At 46.9% G+C, this 25790-nt stretch overlaps 1 protein-coding gene across 4 annotated transcripts in view; it reads left to right on the top strand.

Annotated features, from left to right (window-relative positions):
- copa (COPI coat complex subunit alpha) overlaps positions 1 to 25790 on the top strand; it is a 98554-nt gene that overhangs the window by 47106 nt on the left and 25658 nt on the right. For all 4 annotated transcript variants that reach the window (XM_073053925.1, XM_073053924.1, XM_073053926.1 and 1 more), the window contains 9 exons: positions 2974 to 3059; positions 6653 to 6791; positions 9602 to 9764; positions 10020 to 10166; positions 10467 to 10656; positions 12871 to 12966; positions 13127 to 13215; positions 13334 to 13457; positions 19653 to 19745. In XM_073053925.1, the coding sequence (XP_072910026.1) occupies positions 2974 to 3059; positions 6653 to 6791; positions 9602 to 9764; positions 10020 to 10166; positions 10467 to 10656; positions 12871 to 12966; positions 13127 to 13215; positions 13334 to 13457; positions 19653 to 19745 (1127 nt within the window). The remainder of the gene's footprint in view (positions 1 to 2973; positions 3060 to 6652; positions 6792 to 9601; positions 9765 to 10019; positions 10167 to 10466; positions 10657 to 12870; positions 12967 to 13126; positions 13216 to 13333; positions 13458 to 19652; positions 19746 to 25790) is intronic.

The raw sequence follows: 25790 nt of genomic DNA on the forward strand, positions 1-25790 counted from the left end.
ATAGGCCATTCGGTCCCTCGAGTCAGCACCCGCCATTCAATGTGATCATGGCTGATCATCCACAATCAGTACCCCGTTCCTGCCTTCTCCCCATATCCCTTGACTCCGCTATCTTTAAGAGCTCTATCTAACTCTTTCTTGAAAGCATCCAGAGAATTGGCCTCCACTGCCTTCTGGGGCAGAGCATTCCATAGATCCACAGCTCTCTGGGTGAAAAAGTTTTTCCTCAACTCCATTCTAAATGGCCTACCCCTTATTGTTAAACTGTGGCCTCTGGTTCTGGGCTCCCCCAACATTGGGAACATGTTTCCTGCCTCTAGCGTGTCCCAATTCCTTAATAATCTTATATGTTTCAATTAGATCCCCTCTCATCCTTCTAAATTCCGGTGTATACAAGCCCAGTCACTCCAATCCTTCCACATATGATAGTCCCACCATCCCGGGAATTAACCTCGTGAACCTACGCTGCACTCCCTCAATAGCAAGAATGTCCTTCCTCAAATTTGGAGACCAAAACTGAACACAATACTCCAGGTGTGGTCTCACCAGGGCCCTGTACAACTGCAGAAGCACCTGTTTGCTCCTACACTCAACTCCCCTTGTTATGAAGACCAACATGCCATTAGCTTTCTTCACTGCCTGCTGTACCTGCATGCTTTCTTTCAGTGACTGATGTACAAGAACACCTAGATCTCGTTGTACTTCCCCTTTTCCTAACTTGACACCATTTAGATAGTAATCTGCCTTCCTGTTCTTGCCACCAAAGTGGATAACCTCACTTTTATCCACATTAAACTTCTTAGGCCATGAACTTATCAATCACCCCTGATGAGTTACTAACCAGGTTGGGTGGGGTCTGCCATAAGACACTGGAGCAGAATTTATTTCTTTGTCCCAGTGAATCTGCTCTGCCATTTCATCTTGGCTGATTTATTACCCTCTCAACTTGATTCTCCTGTGCCTTCTTCCTGTGACATCTGATGCCCTTACTTATCAAGAACCTATCAGCCTCTGCTTTAAATATACCCAATGACTTGGCATCCTCAGCCATCCATGGCAATGAATAATACAGATTCACCACCCTCTGGTAAAGAATTTTCTCTTCAATTCTGAGACTGTTCCCTCTGATCCTAGACTCCCCCACCATAGGAAACATCCTCTCCACATCCACTCTATCTGTGTCCTCTGTTCCTAGACTCCCCACTATAGGAAACATCCTCTCCACATCCACTCTATCTGTGTCCTCTGGTCGTAGACTCCCCCACTATAGGAAACATCCTCTCCACACCCACTCTATCTGTGTCCTCTGATCCTAGACTCCTCCACTATAGAAAACATCCTCTCCACATCCACTCTATCTAGGCCTTTAATATTCAATAGGTTTTAATGAGATTCCTTCCCTTTTTCTTCTGAACATTGAGTACAGGCCCAGAGCCAACAAACTCTGCTCATATATTAACCCTTTCATTCTTGGGATAATTCTTGTGAACATCCTCTGGACCCTCTCCAATGTCACCACATCCTTTCTCAGATAAAGGGAGTAAAACCACTTTCAATACTTCTGTGTGGTCTGACCAAAGGCTTATAAAGCCTCAGCATTGCATCCTTGCTCTTATATTCCAGTCCTCTCAAAATGAATGCTGATATTTTATGTGCCTTACAACCGACTCAGCCTGCAAATGGACTTCTAGGGAGTGCTGTAGTAAGACTCCCAAGTTCCATTGTGTCACTGATTTCTAAATTTGCTCCCTGTTCTGAAAATAGTCTACATCTTTATTCTTCCTCCTGAAGCTCATGACGGTACATGCCCTGACACTATTCCATCTGCCACTTCTTTGCCTTTTCACCTAATCTGTCTAAGTCCTTCTGCAGTCTCCCTGCTTCCTTGACACTATATCCTGCCCCTCCACCTATCTTTGTATCGTCTGCCAACTTGACCACAAAGCCATCAATTCCGTCATCAATTGTCATTAATATACAGCATGAAAAGTAGGCGACCCACTCCCGTATGCTGGGGAACACCACTAGTCACTGGCAGCGAACCAGAAAAAGCTCCCTTTATTCCCACGTTTTGCCTCCTGGCAGTCAGCCAATCTTCTGTCCATGCTAGTATCGTTCCTGTAGTACCATGGGCTCTTCTCTTGTTCAGCAGCCTCTTTGTGTGGCTTTTGATTGTTTGATTCTGCTGGCTGCTGTACCGAGGCAGTGGGAAGAGTTCGTGGAGGGGAGACTGTGCTGAGCTGAGCTGTGTGCAAGGTCGTGTGACTCTGAGCAGAACAGTTGCTGTGATGCAAAGTAATTTGTGAAAAAGAGATACAGAGCATGTGGGGGGTGAAGGAGAGTGAGGCTGGCAGCGTTGGCACAGAGCAGTGTGGTAAAGATCTGCTTCATTTGTCACAAACATTGAAGCATACAGTGAAATGTGGTATTTGCATTAATGAACAATGCAGTCCAAATATGTGGCGGGCGCATTCTGCAAGTGTCACCCTGTTTCAGCACCAATGTCGCTGGCTTGCTCACAACGTGCTCGATGTTTCAGTCAGCTTCTTTCCCAGCTCCACCAGATTTCGGAATGGGCACTGAACCCATGTACACTACCTCACCTTTTGTTTCTTTGATTTGCTCTTTGCACATCTTCTCATTTTTTAGTATTTATTTCTTTTTGTAATTTATAGTTTTATGTAATGTACTGCTGTCACAAAATAACAAATTTCATGACATATGCTGTAAACCTGATTGGATGATGCTGCTTCTAAACCTTTGGAATGTGGAAAGGAAGCAGAGCAAAGCCACACAGACACGGGGAGAGTGTCCAAATCGCTGACAGACAGCGGAGGAGTTGAATTCCCATCACTGGCTGAGCATTGGTTCATCCCCTGCCCTCAGCCATGGCACTACCTTATTAAGAAGGGAGGGAGTATCGTGGGAAATCAGTTTCTAACTCCTGACCCTGTCTGCTTTGCACCCCTGAAGGTCCCTCAGCTCAGTCAAGATCTGCAAAGTGAAGTACGTGGTGTGGTCTGGGGATATGACCCACGTGGCCCTGCTCTCCAAGCACGGTGAGTCTGTCTGGGACAGTAGGTAGGGGAGCGGGTTAGCAGTGGAGAGTGGGTGGAGGGCTGGTCTGGGTATTCTTGTGGAATATAAAGTTCAAAGTACATCTATTACACAGTACGTCCACCAGAAACAACCTAGAGTTACATCTTCTGGCAGGCAGCCTCTAAACAAAGAAACCCAATAAAATTTAAAAAAAAAACCTGCAATTGAGAAACATCCAATGTGTGAGGAAAAGAACAGATTGTGCAAACAATAAAAATGTGGAAAAAGAACAGAACATGAACGGCAGAGTCCCCGAGAGGCCACGGTCACAGACCGGGTCGACACTACACCCAGTCTAGGGGCCCGACGGCCACAGTTGCAGACCGGGTCAACACTACACTCAGTCCAGGGGCCCGATGGTCACAGTCACAGATCGGTCAACACTACACCCAGTCCAGGGGCCCGATGGTCACAGTCACAGATCGGTCAACACTGCACCCAGTCCAGGGGCCCGATGGTCACAGTCACAGATCGGTCAACACTGCACCCAGTCCAGGGGCCCGATAGTCACAGATCGGTCAACACTGCACCCAGTCCAGGGGCCCGATGGTCACAGTCACAGATCGGTCAACACTACACCCAGTCCAGGGGCCCGATGGTCACAGTCACAGATCGGTCAACACTACACCCAGTCCAGGGGCCCGATGGTCACAGTCACAGATCGGTCAACACTGCACCCAGTCCAGGGGCCCGATAGTCACAGATCGGTCAACACTGCACCCAGTCCAGGGTCCCGATGGTCACAGTCACAGATCCGTCAACACTACACCCAGTCCAGGGGCCCGATGGTCACAGTCACAGATCCGTCAACACTACACCCAGTCCAGGGGCCTGATGGTCACAGTCACAGATCCGTCAACACTACACCCAGTCCAGGGGCCTGATGGTCACAGTCACAGATCGGTCAACACTACGCCCAGTCCAGGGGCCCGATGGTCACAGTCACGGACCAGGTCAACACTACACCCAGTCCAGGGGCCTGATGGTCACAGATCGGTCAACACTACGCCCAGTCCAGGGGCCCAATAGTCACAGATCGGTCAACACTACGCCCAGTCCAGGGGCCCAATAGTCACAGATCGGTCAACACTACACCCAGTCCAGGGGCCCGATGGTCACAGTCACAGACTGGGTCAACACTACACCCAGTCCAGGGGCCCGATGGTCACAGATCGGTCAACACTACACCCAGTCCAGGGGCCCGATGGTCACAGTCACAGATCGGTCAACACTACACCCAGTCCAGGGGCCCGATGGTCACAGTCACGGATCGGTCAACTCTAAAGCGAGTGCTGATAATTGCAGGCCACAGCTGGAGCGTGTATTGAGCATGCAGACAAAGAAAGCCTCAAGGAATAGTGAGCTGAACACCGGTTTGTCCTTTGCCATCTGCCAAAACGTCTTAATCTCTTAAATCTGGCTCGACGCTTCAGTTATAGCTCAAACAGGCCCTTCGGTCCATTCAGCCCATTCTGAACCATTTCCTGGTCCCCTCAGCCTGCACCAGACCATAGCCTTCCATTCCCCACCCTGCCATGTACCTATCCAAATTCTTCTTCAATGTTGAAGTTGAACCTGCATCCACCACTTGCTTTGGCAACTCGTTCTCCACTCTCAGCACCTTCTGAATGAAGTTCCCCCTTGTGTTCCCTTAAACATTTTAACTTTCACCCTTAACCCATGACTTCTAGTTCTAGTCTCACCTAACCTCTGGAAAAAGCCTGCTTACATTTACCCTATCTATATTTCTCATAATCTTATTTACCTCTATCAAATCTTCTCTCAGTCTTCTGTGTTTCAGGAAATGAAGTCCAAACCCATTCAACCTTTCCCTGTAACTCAGGTCCTCAAGTCTCGGCAACATTCTCATCAATTTTCTCTGCACTCTTCCAACCTTATTTACATCTTTCCTGTAGGTAGGTGACTAGAACTGCACATAATACTCCAAATTAGACCTCACCAATGTTTTATAAAACTTCAGCATAACATCCCATCTCCTGTACTCAGTACTTAAGATCTGTGAAGACCAATGTGCCAAAAGCTTTCTTTATGACCCTATTTACCTGTGACACTACTTTTAAGGAATTCTGGATGTGTATTCCCAGATCCCTTGGTTCTACCGCATTCCTCATCGCCCTGCCACTCACCGTGTAAATCCAACCCTGGTTGGTCCTCCCAAAGTGCGACAACTCACACTTGTCTGCATTAAACTCCATCTGCCATTTTTCAGCCCTTTTTTTTTGCAGCTGGTCCAGATCCCACTGCAAACCACGATGATCTTTCTCGCTGTCCACGACACCTACCACACACAAAGCCACGCTGACTATCCTTAATCAGTCCCTGTCTATCCAAATACTTGTATATCTGATCCCTTAGAATACCTTCCAGTAACTTTCCCACTACTGACGTCAGGCTTACCAGTCTATAATTTCCTGGCTTATTTTTAGTCTTTCATAAACAGCAGAACAACATCGGCTATCCTCCAATCCTCCAGACCTCATCTATCACTAAGGCTGATTTAACTATCTCTGATAGGGCCCCTGAGGATCCAAGGCAACATCTTGGCAGGCCCTGGAGGTTTATCCACCCTGATTTGCCTCAAGACTGCAAACACCTCCTCCACTGTAATCTGTACGGGGTCCATGAAGTTGATGCCACTTTGCCTCACTTCTATAGACTCTGTGTCCGTCTCCCAAGTAAATACAGATGCACAAAATGCACTTAAGATCTCCCCCACCTGTTTGGCTCTACGCATGGATTACCACTCTGATCATCTAGAGAACCAATTTTGTCCCTTGCAATCTTTTGCTCTTAATATATCTTTAGAAGCCCTTAGGATTTTCCTTCACCTTGACAGCTGGAGCAACCTCATGCCTTCTCTTAGCCCTCCTGATTTCCTTCTTAAGTATTCTCCTGCATTTCTTTTACTCTTCAAGTACCTCATTTGTTGCTACCTGCCATGTACTTCCTTTTGTTTTTCTTTCTCAGGGCCTCAATATCTCTCAAACCAGGGTTCCCTAGACCTGTTATTCTTGCCTTAATTCTGACAGGAACATGCAGACTCTGTGCTCACACCTTTGAAGGCCACCCATTTACCAAGCAAAATAACATGTCCCAATCCCCACTTGCCAGGTCCTTTCTGATACTATCGGAGATCAGATCTCTCCTCCTCCATAATTACTTTGAAACTAATGGCATTATGATCACAAAACAAACTTCTGTCTCCTGCCCTGTTTTATTCCCTAATGGGAGATCTAGTATCACACTCTCTCTAGTTGGGACTTTAATGTACTGATTGAGGATGTGTTCCCTGATCACATTTGACAAGCTCAAATCAATTTAATATCTGTTTGCTTTTTGCGCTCGTGCCGGGGCCTGCCACTTCAACCTGGTCTGAAGTCTGCTCCAGCAATGGGTGGCAATCACTGAGGGCTGAGGTGAGACGCAGAGAGAGTGACCTGTGCTCCATGCTGCTGGTAGAAGGCCCACAGAGGGGTTGTACGGAGCTAACTTGCTGCATCTAACCCTCTGTCTCTCCCTCTCCGCCCCGCAGCCATCATGATTTGCAACCGTAAGCTGGAGTCACTCTGCAGCATCCATGAGAATATCAGAGTGAAGAGTGGTGCCTGGGATGAGAGTGGAGTCTTTATCTACACCACAAGCAACCACATCAAATACGCACTTATCTCTGGGTGAGTTTCCCTGCCGTGTCCCCCGAGAGGCTGCCACTTAGCCGAGAGACTGAGTACAATCAGGGAGGGAATGCTTGTCACTGTGGGTCTAATGACTGTAATTCTGTTCTGTTTAAAACAGGAATGGAAAAGATTTAGCCTGGTCCAACATCAAGTTCAGGTTTATTGTCATGCATGTAAAATGGAACACATTTCTCTAGACCACAGTGTACAACAGATAATGTACACAGCAAGCCGGTTAACTGGGACTCATGGGGACCAGTACATTTCAGACCAAGTTTCATGGGAATAGTTAAAAATGTTTAAAAAAAGACAAACTAACTTTTAACCAAGTAACAAATTAAGTATTTAAATGAAACACAGAACAGCTTAGAACACAAACAGTCCAACTACACTGGAATTAAACTGTACTTCCTATTCGTTATTGATGCAGGAATTCGTGCAATGTCTGCTGTCACGTTCTTTTGGCTGTAAAAGAACAAACTCAGTGCAGCGCTGATTGCAGATAATGGACGAGCTTCAATCAATACTCTTGACTGTTGCATCTTTCAAATCTTTATCTTCATTGTAACATTCAAGATGATTGTCAATACCTTCAAATTCTTTGTAGGTCCTAACTTGTTGAATTAGTGAAATAGTTTCATTTTCACTCCTGGCCATTTCTAGCATCTCCAACCCTCACTGAGCAAAACAGTTCTCAGTTGTCTTACTGCTTGTATCTCACCAACTATCAGTGACAGCAAATCACTGCTTTTGAACACAACTGACGCTATTTAAAAACTACTTGCTCTTAGCACAGTGTGGTGACTTAATGGCCATGCCAATGGATGCGACTGACGCTAGTTAGAAACTGTTTTGCAACAATCTCCTGATCTAGTTAAGCTGCATGGTGTCCCAAATAATCTATTTTCTCCACTGTTTTATTGATTTTGTTCTTTAAATGTTGTCTAAGTAAACGATTGTCCCAATTAACTGACAGCTCAATTTACTGGAATCAACTGGATTCCAGAAGTTTGACATTTAGCATTTATATCACAATTTTAAAACGTAAACAGTATGATTCATATATCATATATGATGTGTTTCATATATGATGAGACTTGGGTGGTGGCAAGGAGTCAAGTTGTCACAACCTGGGGAGGAAGAAGCTGTTTGCAGTCCAAACAGTCCTTGTCCTAATGCTACGGTACCTTCTGCCTGATGGTAGGGGGGTCACCAGTTAAATCACAACCTGACATGGGGACAGTTTTGGCCACTCCATCCCAAGAGAGACAGAGTCATACTGGAGAGGGTGAGGTGGGAGGAGGGTTGGGTGGCCAAGCATTTTAACTTCCGTTCCCATTCTGACATGTCAGTCTCTGGCCTCCCTTTCTGCCATGATGAGGCCACAATCAGGGTGAAGGAGCAACACCTCATCTTCAGTCTAGGTGGCCTCCAAGCTGATGGCACGAACATTGATTTCTCCTTCCAGCATTTTTCTCTTTATTTTTCTTTTCACCTCCCCTTTCCTCCTCTTCCATTTCATACTCTGGCCACTGACCTCTTCTCCTCAGCTGCCCATCACCTCCCCCAGGTTCCTGTCCTCCTTCCCCTTCTCACATGCTCCACTCTCCCCTTCAGCCCTCGATCTTTCCCAGCCACCTGGCTTCACCTATCACCTTCTATGTATCCTTGCTGGTGTCTCCCTCCTTCCTTTCCAGACCTGACGAAGGGTCTCGGCTGAAACGCCGCCCATCAATAGCTGCTGAGTTCCTCCAGCACTTTGTCTCTGTTAATATGGGTGGATGTAAAATCGTAAGAGGTCTGAACCGAGGGGCAGAGATTTACACAAAGGTTAGAGAGGAGAGGAGGGAGGGGTGGCAGGGGTGCCTGCTGAGACGAGAGAGGCACAATCCCTTCCACGTAGGATTTGGCTTTTCAGTGTACAGGGCTGTTGACCCAGTGTGAGATGGAGAGGTTGCACTCGACGTGTTCTTTCTGGACCACCAGAATTAGATACACTGACATGTATCATGAAATTTGTTGTTGGTTGCAATAGCAGTATGGTGCAACACATGAAAAATTACTAGATTCAAGATTCAAGATTGTTTCCAGCACACCCGTGTTAAGGAGAACTAAATCATTGTTACCCCAGCACAAAAAAACACAATAAGACAAAGGACAAAATAATAAAACAATACAATAAATAACAATACATACAATATACATCTGTGAAATAATACAAGTTACTGTGACTTACTGATGTATTTCGAGATATCGCGTGGAACAGGTCCTACCCGCCCAGCAAGCTGCACCTTCCCAGCAACCCACCGATGTAACCCGAGCCCAATCGCAGGACTAACCGGCACGTGGTCCGTGGGAGGAAACTGAGGCACCCAGAGGAAACCCACGCAGTCACAGGGAGAATGTACAGTACAGGCTGCTTACAGATGAGCTGGAATTGAACTCCCAACTTCCAATCCTCAAGCTGTGATCAATAGTATCACACTAACCGTGACATGTTGGTATAAGAAATAGACAAAATATTAGTGCAAATGAAGAACAATTAGTGAGGTCGTGTTCACGGTTTTAAGGGCTGTTCAGAACTCTGATTGTGGAGGGGAAGGATCTGTTCCTGAATCATGAAGTGTGTTTCTGCAAGCTCCTGTACCACCACCTCGATGGTAATAATGAGAAGAGGGCATGGCCTGGGGAATTGGGGACATGATGGGCCAAAAGGTCTCTGGTGCTATAAACACAGAGGCTAATGCAAGTCTGCCCATGCCTCCCCTGATTTGTGGAGTAACCGCGGAATCTTTGCCGCCCCACAGGGACCACGGGATCATTCGGACTCTGGACCTCCCGATCTACGTCACCAGGGTGAAGGGCAACAGCGTCTACTGCCTGGACAGGGACTGCCGTCCCCGGGTCCTCACAATCGACCCCACCGAGTTCAAGTTCAAGCTGGCCCTAGTCAACCGCAAGTATGACGAGGTGAGTCCACTGGAGGGGAGAGGTGGGTGAGGGTTAACTAGGATAGTTAATCAGATTAACTGCCTGTGTGAAGAAACGTTAAGATGGCTTGATGTTTCTGTTTCCAGAGAGGTACCCCTGACCCTCTGGCTGTGCCTGTGACCTGGGTTATTAATGTCCACTCTTGGGAACAGCTGAGTTGCACACTCAGCAGGGTCCTGGGCTCTCTGTGTATGCGTGCCCCTATCCTGCTCACTACTCACTGCGTGCCCGCAGGTGCTGCACATGGTTCGCAACGCCAAGCTAGTGGGCCAGTCCATCATTGCCTACCTGCAGAAGAAGGGCTACCCGGAGGTGGCACTGCATTTCGTCAAGGATGAGAAGACCAGATTCAGCTTGGCACTGGAGTGTGGCAATATCGAGGTAAGACCAACCTCCCTGGACAGGAGCTTGCCCTCAGCCACGTGCCCACTGAGCCCTGGACCTCCCCTTCTCTCTGGACAGCTCTCTCAATTTCATCCGCTCCCTCAATCCCCTTCTTTCCTCTGCACTCCCTCAATCTCCCTTCTCCCACAGATCCCTTGATTTCCCCCTCCTCCCCACTCCCTCGATTTCCTATTCACCCACTCCTTAGCTTTCCCCCTCCCCCTTTTTCTCCTCCCTGCGCCCTCTCCCGGCCTGTGTCCTCTCAGTCTGACCTGGTCTCCTTTCCCCTGGAACCAGATTGCCCTGGACGCGGCAAAGGCACTGGATGAGAAGGGGTGCTGGGAAAAGCTGGGTGAGCTGGCACTGCTGCAGGGTAACCACCAGATTGTGGAGATGTGCTACCAACGCACCAAGAACTTCGATAAGCTCTCCTTCCTCTACCTCATCACTGGCAACCTGGAGAAGCTGCGCAAGATGATGAAGATTGGTAAGGCCGTGCATCTGGGAGCAAAGTGGTGGGGGCGGGAAGGCGTGTCTCAAACATAGATGCACAATTAAACTACCTGTTCCATCCAGTCTGCTCTGCCATGCCATCGTGGCTAATTTATTCTCCCACTCAAACCTGATATCCTGCCTTCTCCCTGAAACCTTTGATGCTCTGACAAACCAAGCACATATCAACCTCTTAAATATAATGATTCGGCATCCACAGCTTTCCGAAGCAACAGATTCACCACCCTCTTTCCCAAAAAATTCCTTCTCATCTCTATTCTAGATGGACATACTTCAATTCTGAGGCTGTGCCCTCTGTCTAGACTCCCCCACTAGAGGAAACATCCTCTCCACATCCACTCTATCTGAGCCTTTTGAATATTCAATAGGTTTCAGTGAGATCCCCCCACCCCATTCTTCTAAACTCCCCCGAGTACAGGCCCAGAGCCACCAGTTGTACCTCATACATTAACCCTTTCATTGTGCGTGTGTATATATGTGTCTAGGGCATGTGTGTGTGTGTGTGTATGTATGTATATATATATGTGTGTGTGTGTGTGTGTATAGGGGTGTGTGTGTGTGTACATATATATATGTGTGTATAGGGGTGTATGTGTGTATGTATATAGGTGTGTGCACATGTGTGTAATTTTGTGTATGGGGGTGTGTGTATGCATATGTGTGTATAGGGATATGTGTATAGTGGTGTGTGTATGTATGTATCTGTATAGGGGTGGTGTGTTTATGTATATATGTGTATAATGGTGTGTGTGTATGTATATATGTGTATAGGGGTGTGAACGTGTGTGTGTGTGTATTTGTGTACAGGGGTGTGCGTGTGTATGTATATATGTGTATAGAGGTGTGTATGTGTATATGTATAGGGGTGTGCGTGTGTTTGTATATATGTGTATAGAGGTGTTTATGTGTGTATATGTGTATAGGGGTGTGTGTATGTATGTGTATAGGGGTGGTGTGTGTGTATATATGTTTATAGGGGTGTATGTGTGTATATGTATATTTGTGTATAGGGGTGTTTGTGTGTATATGTGTCTAGGGGTGTGTGTATGTATATATGTTTATGGGGTGTGTGTATGTATGTGTGTATATATTTGTGTATAGGGGTGTGTATGTATGTGTATAGGGGTGTGCATGTGTACGTATATATGTGTATAGAGGTGTGCATGTGTGTATGTATATATGTGTATAGGGGTGTGGGTATGTATATATGTGTATAGGTGTGAGTGTGTGTATAGGGGTATCACCACACACACTGTATATACTGTGTGTGTGTACTCTGAGGGATTCCGGTCAGTGTCAGAGAGACATGGAAACATACAGCACAGAAACAGGCCCTTCGGCCTATCTAGTCCATGCTGAATCATTTAAGCTGCTTTCTCCCATGGGCCTGAACAGACCATAACCCTCCACACCCCTCCATCCATATGCCTATCCAAACTTCTCTTAAACATTGAAATTGCATGCACCACTTGTGCTAGCAGCTCGTTAAACACACTCATGACCCTCTGAGAGTGCACATAGAGCAAAAAGGGAGCAAAAACAGAAAAAAATACTGAGGTAATATTTATGGGTTATTGTCCATTCAGAGATCAGATGGTGGACGGGAAGAAGCTCTTCCTGAATCACTGAGTGTGTGTCTTCTGGCTGCTGTAGCAATGAGAAGAGGGAGGTCCTGGGCAATGGGCTGTGGGGGTCCTGAATGATGTTTCTGAAACATCATGTTTTCAAGGTGCCTTGATGTTGGACAGGCTAGTGCCCATGATGGAACCCACTGAGTTGACAACTAACTGCAGCTTTTTCCAGTCCTGTGCAGTGGTCCCTTCGTACCAGATGGTAATGCAATGAGTTAGAATACTCTTCACGGTACATCTGTAGAAATTTGCAACAGGTGGATGCCCAGAGAAAGTCTTGTGCCTGCTCACTGGTGAGGGGGCTCCTTGGTGACCAGGAACCACTGGTCAAGTGCAGAATGTTCTCCTGGGGCACAGAAGGGAATGTGATGCGTGCAGGGCGCTAGGAATTCAGTCAAGGCAACGATGTGCTCCATGATGCCGCCCCCATGACAGTGGTATTTTGGTAATGCAGTGCTCCAACAGCAACAGCTCGGCACGTGCGTGTGTGAGAGAGGGGCAGATATATAACAGCCGCAGCCCTGAGCTGTCACTGAATGACTCTGTGTCTCCTGCAGCTGAGATCCGGAAGGACATGAGCGGCCATTACCAGAACGCGTTGTATTTGGGCGACGTGGGAGAGCGCGTTCGCATCCTCAAGAACTGCGGGCAGAGTAAGCAGAAACAATTCTCATCTATATCACTACCCTCTACAATCGCTCTGCCTCCCCCTGCCCCTCACTACTCGTTCTCCTGTCCCACCCTCAGATTGCAGTGTATACATAGTGTGGGTGTTCTACATCAGTCGCTAATGGTCCCATTTCCGTCCCCCAGAGTCGCTGGCCTACCTGACTGCGGCCACGCATGGACTGGATGAGGAGGCGGAGGCCCTGCGAGTGACCTTTGACCTGGAGAAAGAAATAGTGAGTTGGACTGGCCACCACTACCCATGCCCCGTTCTCTCTGGGTGACACCTGCCCTCATAACGTCTGTCTCTCTTTCTCTCTCTCTGCCTCCTCCTCCCCACCTTCTCTAACACAGGTGCCAGAGATCGACCCCCAGGCCCAGCTCCTTCAGCCACCGCCGCCTGTCATGCCTCTGGACACCAACTGGCCGCTGCTCACTGTCTCCAAAGGCTACTTTGAGGGGAGTATGGCTGGGCGAGGTGAGTAGGGAGGGGCATCAGAGAGCAAGGGTATCGGAGGAAACCAGCTGTGGGGCAGTGGCGGGTTGGTTTGGTCACCTGGTAATGCGGGGGAGCCTGCCCGATGCACTCCAAGGCTTGCTGCTGGTGTGGCTGATTAACTGGACTGTACCAACTGGTCAGAGTTTGCACTTCGTTCCTGGCGCCTTCTGTAAGGAGTCTCTGTACAACCTCTCTGGAATGTGCGGGTTTTCTCCAGGTCTTCCCACAGTCCAAAGATGTACCGGTTAGTAGGATAATCGCATCTGATTTACTCATTAGTAGGTTAATAAAACCATAAGATATACGAGCAGAATTAGGCCATTTGGCCCATCATCTGCTCCACCGTTGCATCAGGGCGAAATCAATTTTCTTCTCAGTCCCAGTCTCCTGCCTTCTCCCTGTATCACTTCATGTCCTGACTAATCAACAATCTATCTACCTCTGCTTTAAATATACATAAAGACGGCCTCCACTGCTGCCCATGGCAAAGAATTCCACAGATTCACCACTCTCTGGCTAAAGAAATTCTACCACATCGCCGTTCTAAAAGCATGCCCCTTCTATTCTGACACTGTGTCCTCTGGTCCTAGACTATAGGAAACATCCTCTCCACATCCACTCTGTCTGTGTCTTCTGGTCCAAGAATCTCCCACCATGGGAACCATCCTCTCCACATCCACTCTATTGAGACCCTTCACCATTGAAACCATTCGATAGGTTTCAACGAGGTCACCCCTCATTCTTCTGAATTCTAGTGAATACAGGCCCAGAGCCAGTTCCAGCACATCCTTTCTAAGATAAGGGGCCCAAAACTGCTTGCAATACTCCAACTGAGGCCTCAACAGTGCTTTATAAAGTTTCAACATTACATGTTTGCTTTTATATTCTATTCCTCTTGAAATTAATGCTAACATTGCATTTGCCTTCCTCACTGTAGACTCAACCTGCATATTAACCTTCAGGGAATGGAGTGCAGGGATTAACCTTTAGAGTGCAAGGATTAAGGTAGAAGGACAAGGGCATGATGCTAAGAGTTCTGAGTTGATGAGGAAGGACAGGCAGGGGACAGAACATAATTGTAGCCAGTTAAAGCAGTTGAAATGTTTCTATTTCAGTGCTAGGAGTATTAGGAACAAGGAGGATGAACTTAGAGCATGGATTAGTACGTGGAACTACAATGTTGTGGCCGTTACTGAAACTTGGTTGGAGGAAGGGCAGGATTGGATGATGCAGGTCCCGGGGTTCAGGTGTTTTAAAAGGAATAGGATGGGAGGTAGAAAAGGGGGGGAGTGGCATTGCTGATCAGGGATAGTATCATGACTATTGAAAGGGAGGACGCTGCAGAAGGAGTGTCCATGGAGTCAGTCTGGGTGGAAGTCAGAAGTAGGAAGGGATCAATCACTGTGCTGAGAGTAGTCTATAGGCCCCCAAATAGCACTTGGGATGCCAAGGAGCAGATAAGCAGGCAGATTTTAGAATGGTGCAGGAAATACAGGGTAGTAGTTATGGGTGATTTCAACTTCCCTCATATTGACTGGCACCTCCTGAGTGCAAGGGGGATAGATGCGACTGAATTTGTCAGGTGTGTTCAAGAAGGATTCCTGACACAGTATGTGGACTAGCCGACGAGAGGAGAGGCTATACTGGATCTAGTTCTGGGTAATGAACCTGGTCAGGTGACAGACCTCTTGGTGGGGGAGCATTTTGGTGAGAGTGACCACAACTCCCTTAGCTTCAGCATAGTGATGGAAAGGGATAAAATCAGACGAAATGGTAAAGTGCTTAACTGGGGAAGGGCTAACTTTGAAAGGATGAGGCAGGAACTAGCGAGAGTAAATTGGAAACAGATGTTCAAAGGGGAAAGCACAGAAGTAATGTGGGAGAAGTTTAGGGACCACTGGAGCTGGGTTCAGGATAGGTTTGTCCCAGTGAGGCAAGGAAAAAATGGTAGGAAAAGGGAACCGTGGCTGACAAAACACGTGAGGCAACTCATCAAGAGGAAAAGGGAAGCATATGTTAGATATAAGAAGCAGGAAGTAGGAGGGGCTTATGAGAAATATAGGGTAGCTAGGAAGGAGCTAAAGAAAGGACTTAGGAGAGCTTGAAGGGGGCATGAGAAGGCCTTGGCATGTAGGATTAAGGAGAACCCCAAGGCATTCTATGCATATGTGAAGAATAGGAGGATGACGAGAACGAAAGGATAAAGAGGGCAACTTGTGCCTGGAAGTGGAGGAGGTTGGGGAGGTTCTCAATGAGTACTTTGCTTCAGTATTCACAAGTGAAAAGGATCTTGATCAGGATGAGGTCGAAGTAGAGCGGGCCTGTGTGCTGGACAATGTGGAGATTAAGGAAGAAGTAGTGCTGGATCTTCTTAAAAACATTAAGACTGATAAATCCCCAGGGCCGGATATGATACACCCCAGGTTGTTGTGGGAATTGAGAGGAGATCACAGGAGCATTAGCTATGATCTTTGAATCCTCTTTGGCTGCAGGGGAAGTGCTGGAGAACTGGAAAATGGCAAATGTAGTTCCCTTGTTTTAAAAAGGTAATAGGGAGAAACCTGGGAACTATAGACCAGTGAGTCTTACGTTGGTGGTATGCAAACTACTGGAAAGGATTCTTAAGCTTAGGATCTACTAGTATTTGGAGAAGTACAGTCTACTCATGGATAGTCAACATGGCTTTGTGAAGGAAAGATCGTGCTTCAATAGCCTGATTGAGTTTTTTTGAAGAGGTAACAAAAGAAATTGATGAGGGTAGGGCAATGGATGTGGTCTACATGGACTTTAGCAAAGCATTTGACAAGGTCCCTCATGAGAGACTCATCCAGAAAGTCATGAGGCATGGGATAAGTGGAACCTTGGCAGTTTGGATAAAAAATTGGCTTAAAGGAAGAAAGCAGAGGGTAGTTGTAGAAGGAAAGTATTCTGCCTGGAGGTCAGTGACCAGTGGAGTGCTGCAGGGTTCTGTCTTGTTAGCCATGCCTTTAGAATACTACTTCCTCATTGGGATATAAAAATCCTGTGCCTTCCACATTGCTTCCAGGAATTCCAGCCATTGCTGCTCTGCCATCATCCCTACCAGTGTTCTTTTCCAATCATTTCTGTCTCTCATGCCTCTGTGATTCCCTTTACTCCACCGATATATCTGATCTAATCACACCTGTTAGTAGGTTGATTGCACCCGATTTACCTGTGCACAACAACAGCCAGGTCCTTGTCTCCACACTGTTTTTATTTTTTGAGGAATATGAGCAGAACAGACCCTTCCAGCCCTTCGAGCTGGACCGCCCCTCCCCCTCTCCATTTTAACCCTAGCCTAATCACGGGACAATTTATAATAACCGAATGTATACCGTGGGATGAAACTGAGGACCTGGAGAAAACTTGTGCGTTCTACAGGGATGATGTACAGTCTTCTTACAAATAAAATCGGAACTGAACTCTGACACCCCGAACTGTTAGTAGTGTTGAGCGAACTGCTACACCGTGGTGCACTTGGCCTTTCTTGTACGGAGGCCGTTGGGAAGTTTCAACAAAAAGCTGTCATTTTTAAACAGGAATTGACTACTTGGGTACGGATACTGACCAATTGGTAACTTTGTGCAAGTTCAAATACCCTACCTGTGCAATCAGTGGTCAATCACATGCTGATGATGCAGGTATTAGTTAGCCAGAAGAATCTCTGATCATTAAACCATCAGCTTTGTTGTCACATGTATATCCAAATGCATCGTGAACTATCTAAGTTTGTGTCAATGACCAACGCAGTCTGAGAATGCGCTGGGGGCAGCCATGTTTCCAGCATTAGTGTCGCACGCCCACAACTCACTAACCCTAACCCGTATGTCTTTGGAAAGTGGGAGGGAACCTATTCTGTCACGGGGAGAACGTACCAACTCCTTTCAGACAGTGGTGGGAATGGAACACCGAGTACAATCGCTGTATCCCACCGCCCTAGTACTTCATGATAATTATGATAAATGTTGCACTGGAATCCTTCATTTGCATGCTTGTCTTGTTCAGCAAAGTGCCTCCGGTCCCCTGCTGTGTACAGGCAAGCTATGCTCTTCAAAGACCTCCCCTACACACCATCTGTAAACTATCCCTGCCAGCAGTCCTTGCCACAGCCTCCGCAGAGCAATCAAAGACCTATTATTATCAAGCTACACTTGTCACGTGTACTACCCAGGAACAATGCTACTACAATTGGAGTTTGCGGTTCAATCCCAGCATCCTCTGTAAGGTGTCTCTGTATGTCCTTCCCATGGAATGCAGTGGTTTCCTCCGGGTGCTCTGGTTTCCTCCCACAGTCCATTGACGTTTCAATTAGTAGGTTAATTGGTCATGGTAAATTGTAAGTTAGGGTTTAATTGGGTTGTCGGGTTGTGGGGCAGCGTGGCTGGAAGGACCAGAAGGGCCTGTTCTGTGTTGTATAAAAGACTTGCAGACATCCACAGTAAATGCAAAGAAACACAATAGAATCAATGAAAACTGCACACGACACACACACGCAGACGCAGACACACACACACACACACACACACACACAACTTAAGAGCAAAAAACAACCTGCAAATGCGAAAAAAAGCAATAAATATCAAGAACATGAGATGAGTCCATAGGTTGTGGGGACAGTTCAGTGTTGGTGTGAGTGAAGTCAAGCTCTGCTTCTCGCCCTGAAAACGTCAGTCACATGTTACGTGCCGAAGCTCCGTGTGATACGGCACAACGGAGGCCGGTGGTTGTGTAGATTATAAGTTGTACAGGAGAGTGAAGGAAAAGACTGCAGAGCAAAACGTCAGGGCAAAACTCAACACAGTTGATGTTAGTACAGGAGGATCCCAGTTGCTGAGGCTGGTTTCCAGATCTTAGTTCAAGACCTGATGCCAATAGGTGGGGCACATACCAGCGTTATGGTTTGTGTAACGCTTTACAACGACAGTGAACGGGATTTGTTTCCTGTCGCTGTCTGTAAGGAGATTGTATGTTCCCCCTGTGACTGTATGTTTCCCTCTGGGTGCTCCCATTCCCTCCTATGTCCCAAAGATGATGGGTTAGGGTTAGTGAGTTGTGAGCATGCTACGTTGGTGCTGGAAGCACAACGACACGGGGGCTGCCCCCAGCATGAGTTCAGACCCTCCAGCTTGTCCTCCTTCACCTCACCCCACCCTCTGCCATTTTCCCCCATCCTCCTTCACCTCCCCCCACCCTCTACCATCTTCCCCCGTGCTCCTTCACCTCCCCCCACCCTCTGTCATCTTCCCCCGTGCTCCTTCACCTCCCCCCCACCTTCTGCCATCTTCCCCTGTTCACCTCCCCCCGCCCCACCCTCTGCCATCTTCCCCCGTCCTCCTTCACCTCCCCCTCATCATCTTCTGCCTTCTTGTCCCGTCCTTTCCAGTCCTGATGAAAGGCCTCGGCCCAACATATTGACTCTTCATTCATTCCCATAGATTCTCCCTGACCTGCTGAGCTCCTCCAGCAGCTGGCAAATGGCTTGTGTCTATGACTTGCTCGTACTTTGGTCACGCACATTTCACTGTATGTTTAAATGTACGTCTGACAAATAAAGCTGAACTTTCCTGTTCCTGATCCTGGCAATGTGGGACTTCGTGCTTGACAGTAGGAGCAAGAAGAGTGTGTGACCTAGATGATGAGGAATGATGGATGCTGCCTTCTGTGGTGTGGAGGCTGTGGCCCCTTGCCTTCTCTTTGTGGAATAGCTCTACCAGACACTCTGGATGCTTCAAAGATAACGATCAGCTTTCTTTGTCACATGTACATTGAAACGAACAGTGAGACGAGTCATTTGTGTCAATGACCACAGAGTCTGAGAGTGTGCTGGGGTCAGCCCCCAAGGGTCGCCGTGCTCAACTCACTAACCTGCGTACCTTTGGAATGTGGAAGGAAACTAGAGCACCTGGAAGAAACCCACGCAGTCACGGGAGGACATTTGGACAGCGACGGGAATTGAACCCAGCTCTGTGGTTACACTATCCACTGTTATCAGCAGTGCGTGTAGAAGTTTGTTAGTGTTAAGTGCAAAGCCAACTCTCCTTGAGTGTGTCAGAAAGGAGCTGTTGGTGTTGTCATTGTGGTTGGGAGGGTAGGTGGGGGTTGGTCTCTCTTTTCCTGTACTAAATTCACCCTCACATCTTTCTCCACACACAGGCAAGGGAGGCCAGCTTGCCATGGACCAGCTGGCCATGGAGAATTGTGCAACAGGCGGATGGGAAGAGGACACTGAGCTGCTACTGGATGAGGGTGAGGCAGGGATGTTGGAGGGAGTGCTGTGGGAAGGATACGATGGTCCTGAAGAGGGTGTAGGGGCCATTCGTTGGGATGTTGTCTGACATGGGTATCTGGAAGAGTCACTGGGAAAAGTGTATTACTCTCTGTGGAGCAGGGAAGGTCATAGGGTCGTGGATGAGGTGCATAGGATAGGTGGTGGGATAGGATACAGAAAGATGCCCGAAAAAGGTCAGAAATATCATGAAGGATCCCACCCACCCTGCCCATTAGTGAGGAGGCTGCATAGCATCCACGCCAGGACCACCAGACTTAAAAACAGTTACTTTCCCCAAACAGTAAGGCTGATCAACACCTCCACCCACTAACCCTCCCCTCCACACTCCCAACCACCACTACTGTATCATTTCCTGTCAGAGTCCCCTTATGTACAGACACTCCTGTGTCTAGCATCACTGGACATACAGTCACTCCCTCTGTATCAGCTGTCTTATGTATTTACAGTCGGCCCTCTGCATCCGCAGGCTACCGCGGATCGAAAGTATTCGGAAAAAAAATTCCAGAAAGTTTCAAAAGGCAAAACTTGAATTTGCTGCACGCCGAGCACAACGCTGAATCCACACAAATGAAGTGATGTGTAGGTGTACCACGCCATTTCAAAGATCCTCAGTCTCTCTCCAGCACTTGTTGTTTGAGCATTGTTCGCTTCACGTCTCGTTCGTTCGCTACTTATGAGCGAGAGGAAGGAGTTTAAGGCTAGTAAGGGATGGCTGGCTAGCTATGTAAAAGCACTACAGCCTCAAGAACTTATAAGATCATGGGAGAATCGGCATCGGCTGATGCCAAGGCAGCATCAGCATTCCCAGAAGAGCTACGATGGTTGCGTCTGTACTGAACATGTACAGACTTTTTCTTGTCATTATTCCCTTAAACAATACAGATATAACCATATAACAATTACAGCACAGAAACAGGCCATCTCGCCCTTCTAGTCCGTGCCGAACGCTTACTCTCACCTAGTCCCACTGACCTGCACTCAGCCCATAACCCTCCATTCCTTTCCTGTCCATTTTTTTCCTCCATAGTATAATAACTATTTACATTGTATTAGGTATTATAAGTAATCTAGAGATGATTTAAAGTATATGGGAGGATGTGCGTAGGTTATATGCAAATACTACGCCTTTATATATAAGGGACTTGAGCATCTGCGGATTTTGGTATCCGCGGGGGATCCTGGAACCAATTCCCCGTGGTTACTGAGGGACGACTGTATATTTATTGTATTTTTTAATTATTGTGTTGTTTATCTTGTTGTGATGCGCTTGTGCTGTATTAGATCTGGAGTAACAATTATTTTGTTGTTCTTTACACTTGTGTACTGGATATGACAGTAAATAATCTTAATTTTTTTGAAATGTTGAGGGCGTAGGTTCAGGGTAATGGGGAAGAGATTCAGACAGAGTATGACCAGGAACCACCTTCACCCAGAGAACTGAGGATCAGCGTTATTCACTACATACGTTTACATATGTGAGGAATTCACTGTGATGTGTTGGTCTGAGAATGTTGAATCTTTGTGGGTGGAGTTAAGAAACTGCAAGGGTAGAAAAACCATTATAGGAATCGTACATAGGCCTCCAAATAGTAGCCAAGATGTGGGACTAAGATTGCAAAGGGAGCTGGACCAGTCATGTAATAAGGGTAGTGACATAATTGTAATGGGGGACTTCAATATGCAAGAGGGTTGGGAAAATCAGGTTGGTGGCAAATCGCAAGAGAGAGAATTGGTTGAATTCCTACAAGGTAGCTTTTTAGAGCAGCTTCTGCTTGAGCCTACTCAGGGAAAGCCGATCTTAGATTGTGTGTTATGTAATAATCCAGGTCTTATTAGAGAGCTTCAGGTAAAGGAACCCTTAGGAGGCAGTGATCATAATGCGATTTGTTACATATGTGTTGCTGTTAACAAATCACTATTTTATTAGTAACTACGTAATATAGTAACTTAAAACCAAGAGTTAGCAGTGTTATGCATATATAGAGGTGCAAAAATAAAGTTCCCAAACTCATTCAAGCTGAGGTGGCAAGAGTTTCAGTCTTACGATGGTATGTAAGAAAGTTCAGTTCAATCCACAGAATTGAGGCAAGAGAGAGGTATTTGTATTCCGAATAAACAGGTGTTGTCGATCTTCCAGTTATCCTCCGAATCCTTCAAGTTAGCCAATATGTGACTCCACTAAGGGTACTGTCTTCAAGTGATAAAGCTACCTACCCAGGTGGGAGTTGGACACACCGGTAGTTCCCACAGGTTTCCTTACCCATACTGTGTTAGCCACTGATCCAGTTCCACAACATAGGAAGTAACTCCAACAGTGATTTGCTACAGGGGTGCCTTTCTTCAGTGAATACCACACCCAGACAAGGGTAAACACACAAGTGGTATTCACAAAGTTTTCCCCCTCACCAGAGAACCCACTCCTGTGGATTAACTATGTGACAATCATACTTTTGTATTGGAATGGAATCAAACTCACCCTTACGGGCTACTTAGAGACAGAGTCCAAACAGTGATCTCTTTGTCACTAGGTTTCTTCTGTTTCAAACCTTCCGCTCCCATCCTCTCTGCAAACTTCTTCGCTGGATCGATCTCAACTCACCCCTTTGGGCTACTGAAAGTTTAAACCAGCGACCGACTCACTGGTGTCTTCCATTGACCAAAACCATCTCGACTCTGACTGTGTGTGTCTCTGTCCTTGTATATTCAAAACAAGCTGCAGAAAAAAATGTAAACATTCATTGTCCATCAAATTCATTGTCTCTCACCATAGTAACCAAGCAATTTTGTAGTCAGTAAAAATCCAACAGTGTCCAAAAGTCAGTCTCATTCTCTCAGCGTTTTAAAGTGACAATCCACAGAAAAAATGAACCCTAGGGGTATATAACAGATTAAATTCATACTGTAATTTGAGAGGGAGAAGCATAAGTCACATGTATCAGTATCGCAATGGAATAACGGGAATTCCAGAGGCGTGAGAGAGGACCTTGCCCAGGTTGATTGGAGGAGGATACTGGCAGGGATGACAGCAGAGCAGAGATGGGATTAATTCACAAGGCGCAAGGTAGACATGTCCAACAGAAGAAGTTGTTCTCAAATGGCAGGGGTAGGCAACCGTGGCCGACAAAGGAAGTTAAGGACTGAATAAAAGCTAAGGAAAGGTAGCAAAAGTGAGTGGGAATTTGGATGTTCTGGAAGCTTTTAAAATCCGACAAAAAGCTTAAAAAGCTAAAGAAGGGAGAAGATTAAATATGATGGCAGACTAGCCAATAATATAAAGCAGGATACCAAAAAGTTTTCTCAGTTATATAAAGAATAATTTTTTTGGACCACTGGAAAATGATGCTGGTGAGGTAGTACTGGGGGACAAAGAAATGGGAGAAGAACTTAATGGGTACTTTGCATCTGTCTTCATTGTGCACTAACAGTGTGACAAAGGTCCATAAGTGTCAGGGAGCAGGAGTGAGTGCCATTGCTATTACAAAGGAAATAGTGTGAGGCAAACTCAAAGGTCTTAATGGATAAGTCACTGGACCAGATGGAGTATACCCCAGTCCTGAGAGAGATTGCTGAAGAGATAATGGATGCATTGGTCGTGATCTTTCGAGAATCACTTGATTCTGGCATGGTCTTGGAGGACTGGAAGATTACAAATGTCACTCCACTCTTTAAGAAAGGAGGAAGGCAAAAGAAAGAAAATTATAGGCCAGTTAGCCTAACCTCAGTGGTTGGGAAAGTATTATTAAGAATGAAGTTTCTGGGTACTTGGAGACTAATCATAAAATAAGTCAACGTTGGCTTGGTTTCTGTCAAAGGAAATGGTGCCTGACAAATCTGTCAGAGCTCTTCGAGGAAGTAACAAGCAGAGTGGACGAAGGAGAGGCATTTACTTGGAATTTCAGAAGGCATTTGATAAAGTGCTACACATGAGGCTGCACATAAGATAAAATCTTATGGCATTACAGAACAGATGCTGTAATGGATAGAGGAATGGCTGACAGGCGAATAGGAATAAAAGGAGCCTTCTCTACTTGGCTGCCAGTGACTGATGATGTTCCTCGGGGTTAGTATTGGGACTGCTACTTTTCACATTGTTTGTCAATAGTTTGGATAATGGAATTGATGGCTTTGTGGCAAAGTTTGCAGATGATAGGAAGATAAGTGGAGGATAGGTAGTGCTGAGGAAGCAATGCGTGCGTCACTACCTCAGAAGCGAGGGAGAAGGGTCGGCATCCTGGTGAGGTTGAGACAGTGTATTAATCGGCTGCCGCTCCCAAGTGTACTCATGGCTAACGTTCAGTCCTTGGACAGCGAACTGACAGCCAGAATCTCCTACCAGTGGGAAGCAAAGGAATGTAATGTTTTGTGCTTCATGGAGAGCTGGTTGACTAAGAGGAGATACCAGATCATGCCATCGAGACCTCTGGGTTCCCCCTGTTCTAGGGGGACAAATCTAAGAACTTTTCTGGGAAGAGTAAAGGAGGTGGGATATGCTTCATGGTCGATAGTGCTTGGTGCGACCCCCGGAACATGCATGCCCTCATATCAAGAGTACCTGGTGCTACTGCGAGGACCTTTCTGGCTGCCTAGGGAGTTCACGGCTGTTATTGTCATACCTGTGTATATTCTGCCGCAGCCTGATACCGACCTGGTTCTCAAGGAACTGTACGAGACCATCAGCACCCTGGAGACCGCACACCCAGAGGCTGCCTTCATCGTCACCAGTGACTTTAACAGAGCGTCGCTGACTAAAGACTCTCTAAAGTTTTGCCAACACATCAGGTGAGCACTCGGGGAGATAGCACACTCGACCACCGCTACTCTCCATTCTGCAATGCTTACAAAGTGCTTCTCCATCCACCCTTTGGGGTGGATGCTACAGGACTGCTTTGATGACATCAACTGGAATGTCTTTCGTGATGAGGATGTCTCCGAGTTCACGGTGGGGTCACGAGCTTCATTCAGAAGTGCATCGAGGATGTCCCACAAAAATCAGTCAAGGTCCATCTAAACTAGAAACCCTGGATTAAGAGTTCCGTGAGCGCTGCACTCACCGCACGAGACAGAGCTTTCACCATTGGTAACCACCAGGAACTTAAGAAATGCAGCTACGTTCTAGGCAAAGTCATCAAGGCAGTGAAACAACAACACAGGGACAAGATCCAGACACAACTCTCCACCAACACACACAGCTTATGGCAAGGTCTGCACACCATCGCAGACTTCAAAGCTAAACGTAGTGGAGTTTCCAACATCACTGCCTCTCTCCCAGATGGGCTAAATCTTTTTTTATGCTCTGTTTGATGTCGCCAACACTGGGCCCCTGAGGAGAGCCACTGATCCAGCCTGCACCTTGGTCATCTCTGAGGCTGAAGTACTCTGGCGTTTCCCATGAGTGGATAGTCACAAGGCTTCAGGACCGGATGGCATCCCAGGGCGGGTACTCGGGATGTGCACAGCACAACTGGCAGGTGTGTTTACAGACATTTTTAATCTTCCCTCTCCCAGTATAGAGTGCCTTCCTGCTTCAAAACACCCATCATTGTCCCTGTACCTAAAAGATCAAGGTAACATGTCTGAACGACTGGCACTCACCTCAATAATAAGCAAATGCTTTGAGAGGCTGGTCAAGGATTACATCTGCAGCTTGCTACCACCCACACTGAACCCCCTATAATTCACCTACCGACACAATCAATCGACAGATGACACAATAGCCACAGTTCTACACACCGTCCTTACAGATCTGGAAAAGAAGGATGCTTATGTGAGAATGCTGTTCTTGAACTACAGTTCAACATTCAACACCGTAGTTCCATCCAGGCTCAACAGAAGCTCAGAGACCTTGGCCTTCTCCCTGCCTTGTGCAGCTAGATCCTGGACTTCCTGTCAGATCGCCAGCAGGTTGTAAGAGTGGGCTCCTTCACCTCTGACCCTCAACACAGGAGCCACCCACAGCTCCAATCTGCTCATTAAATTTGCAGATGATACTACACTGATTGGCC

Source organism: Hemitrygon akajei, chromosome 8 (assembly GCF_048418815.1).
Source record: "Hemitrygon akajei chromosome 8, sHemAka1.3, whole genome shotgun sequence".
Classification (NCBI taxonomy): domain Eukaryota; kingdom Metazoa; phylum Chordata; class Chondrichthyes; order Myliobatiformes; family Dasyatidae; genus Hemitrygon; species Hemitrygon akajei.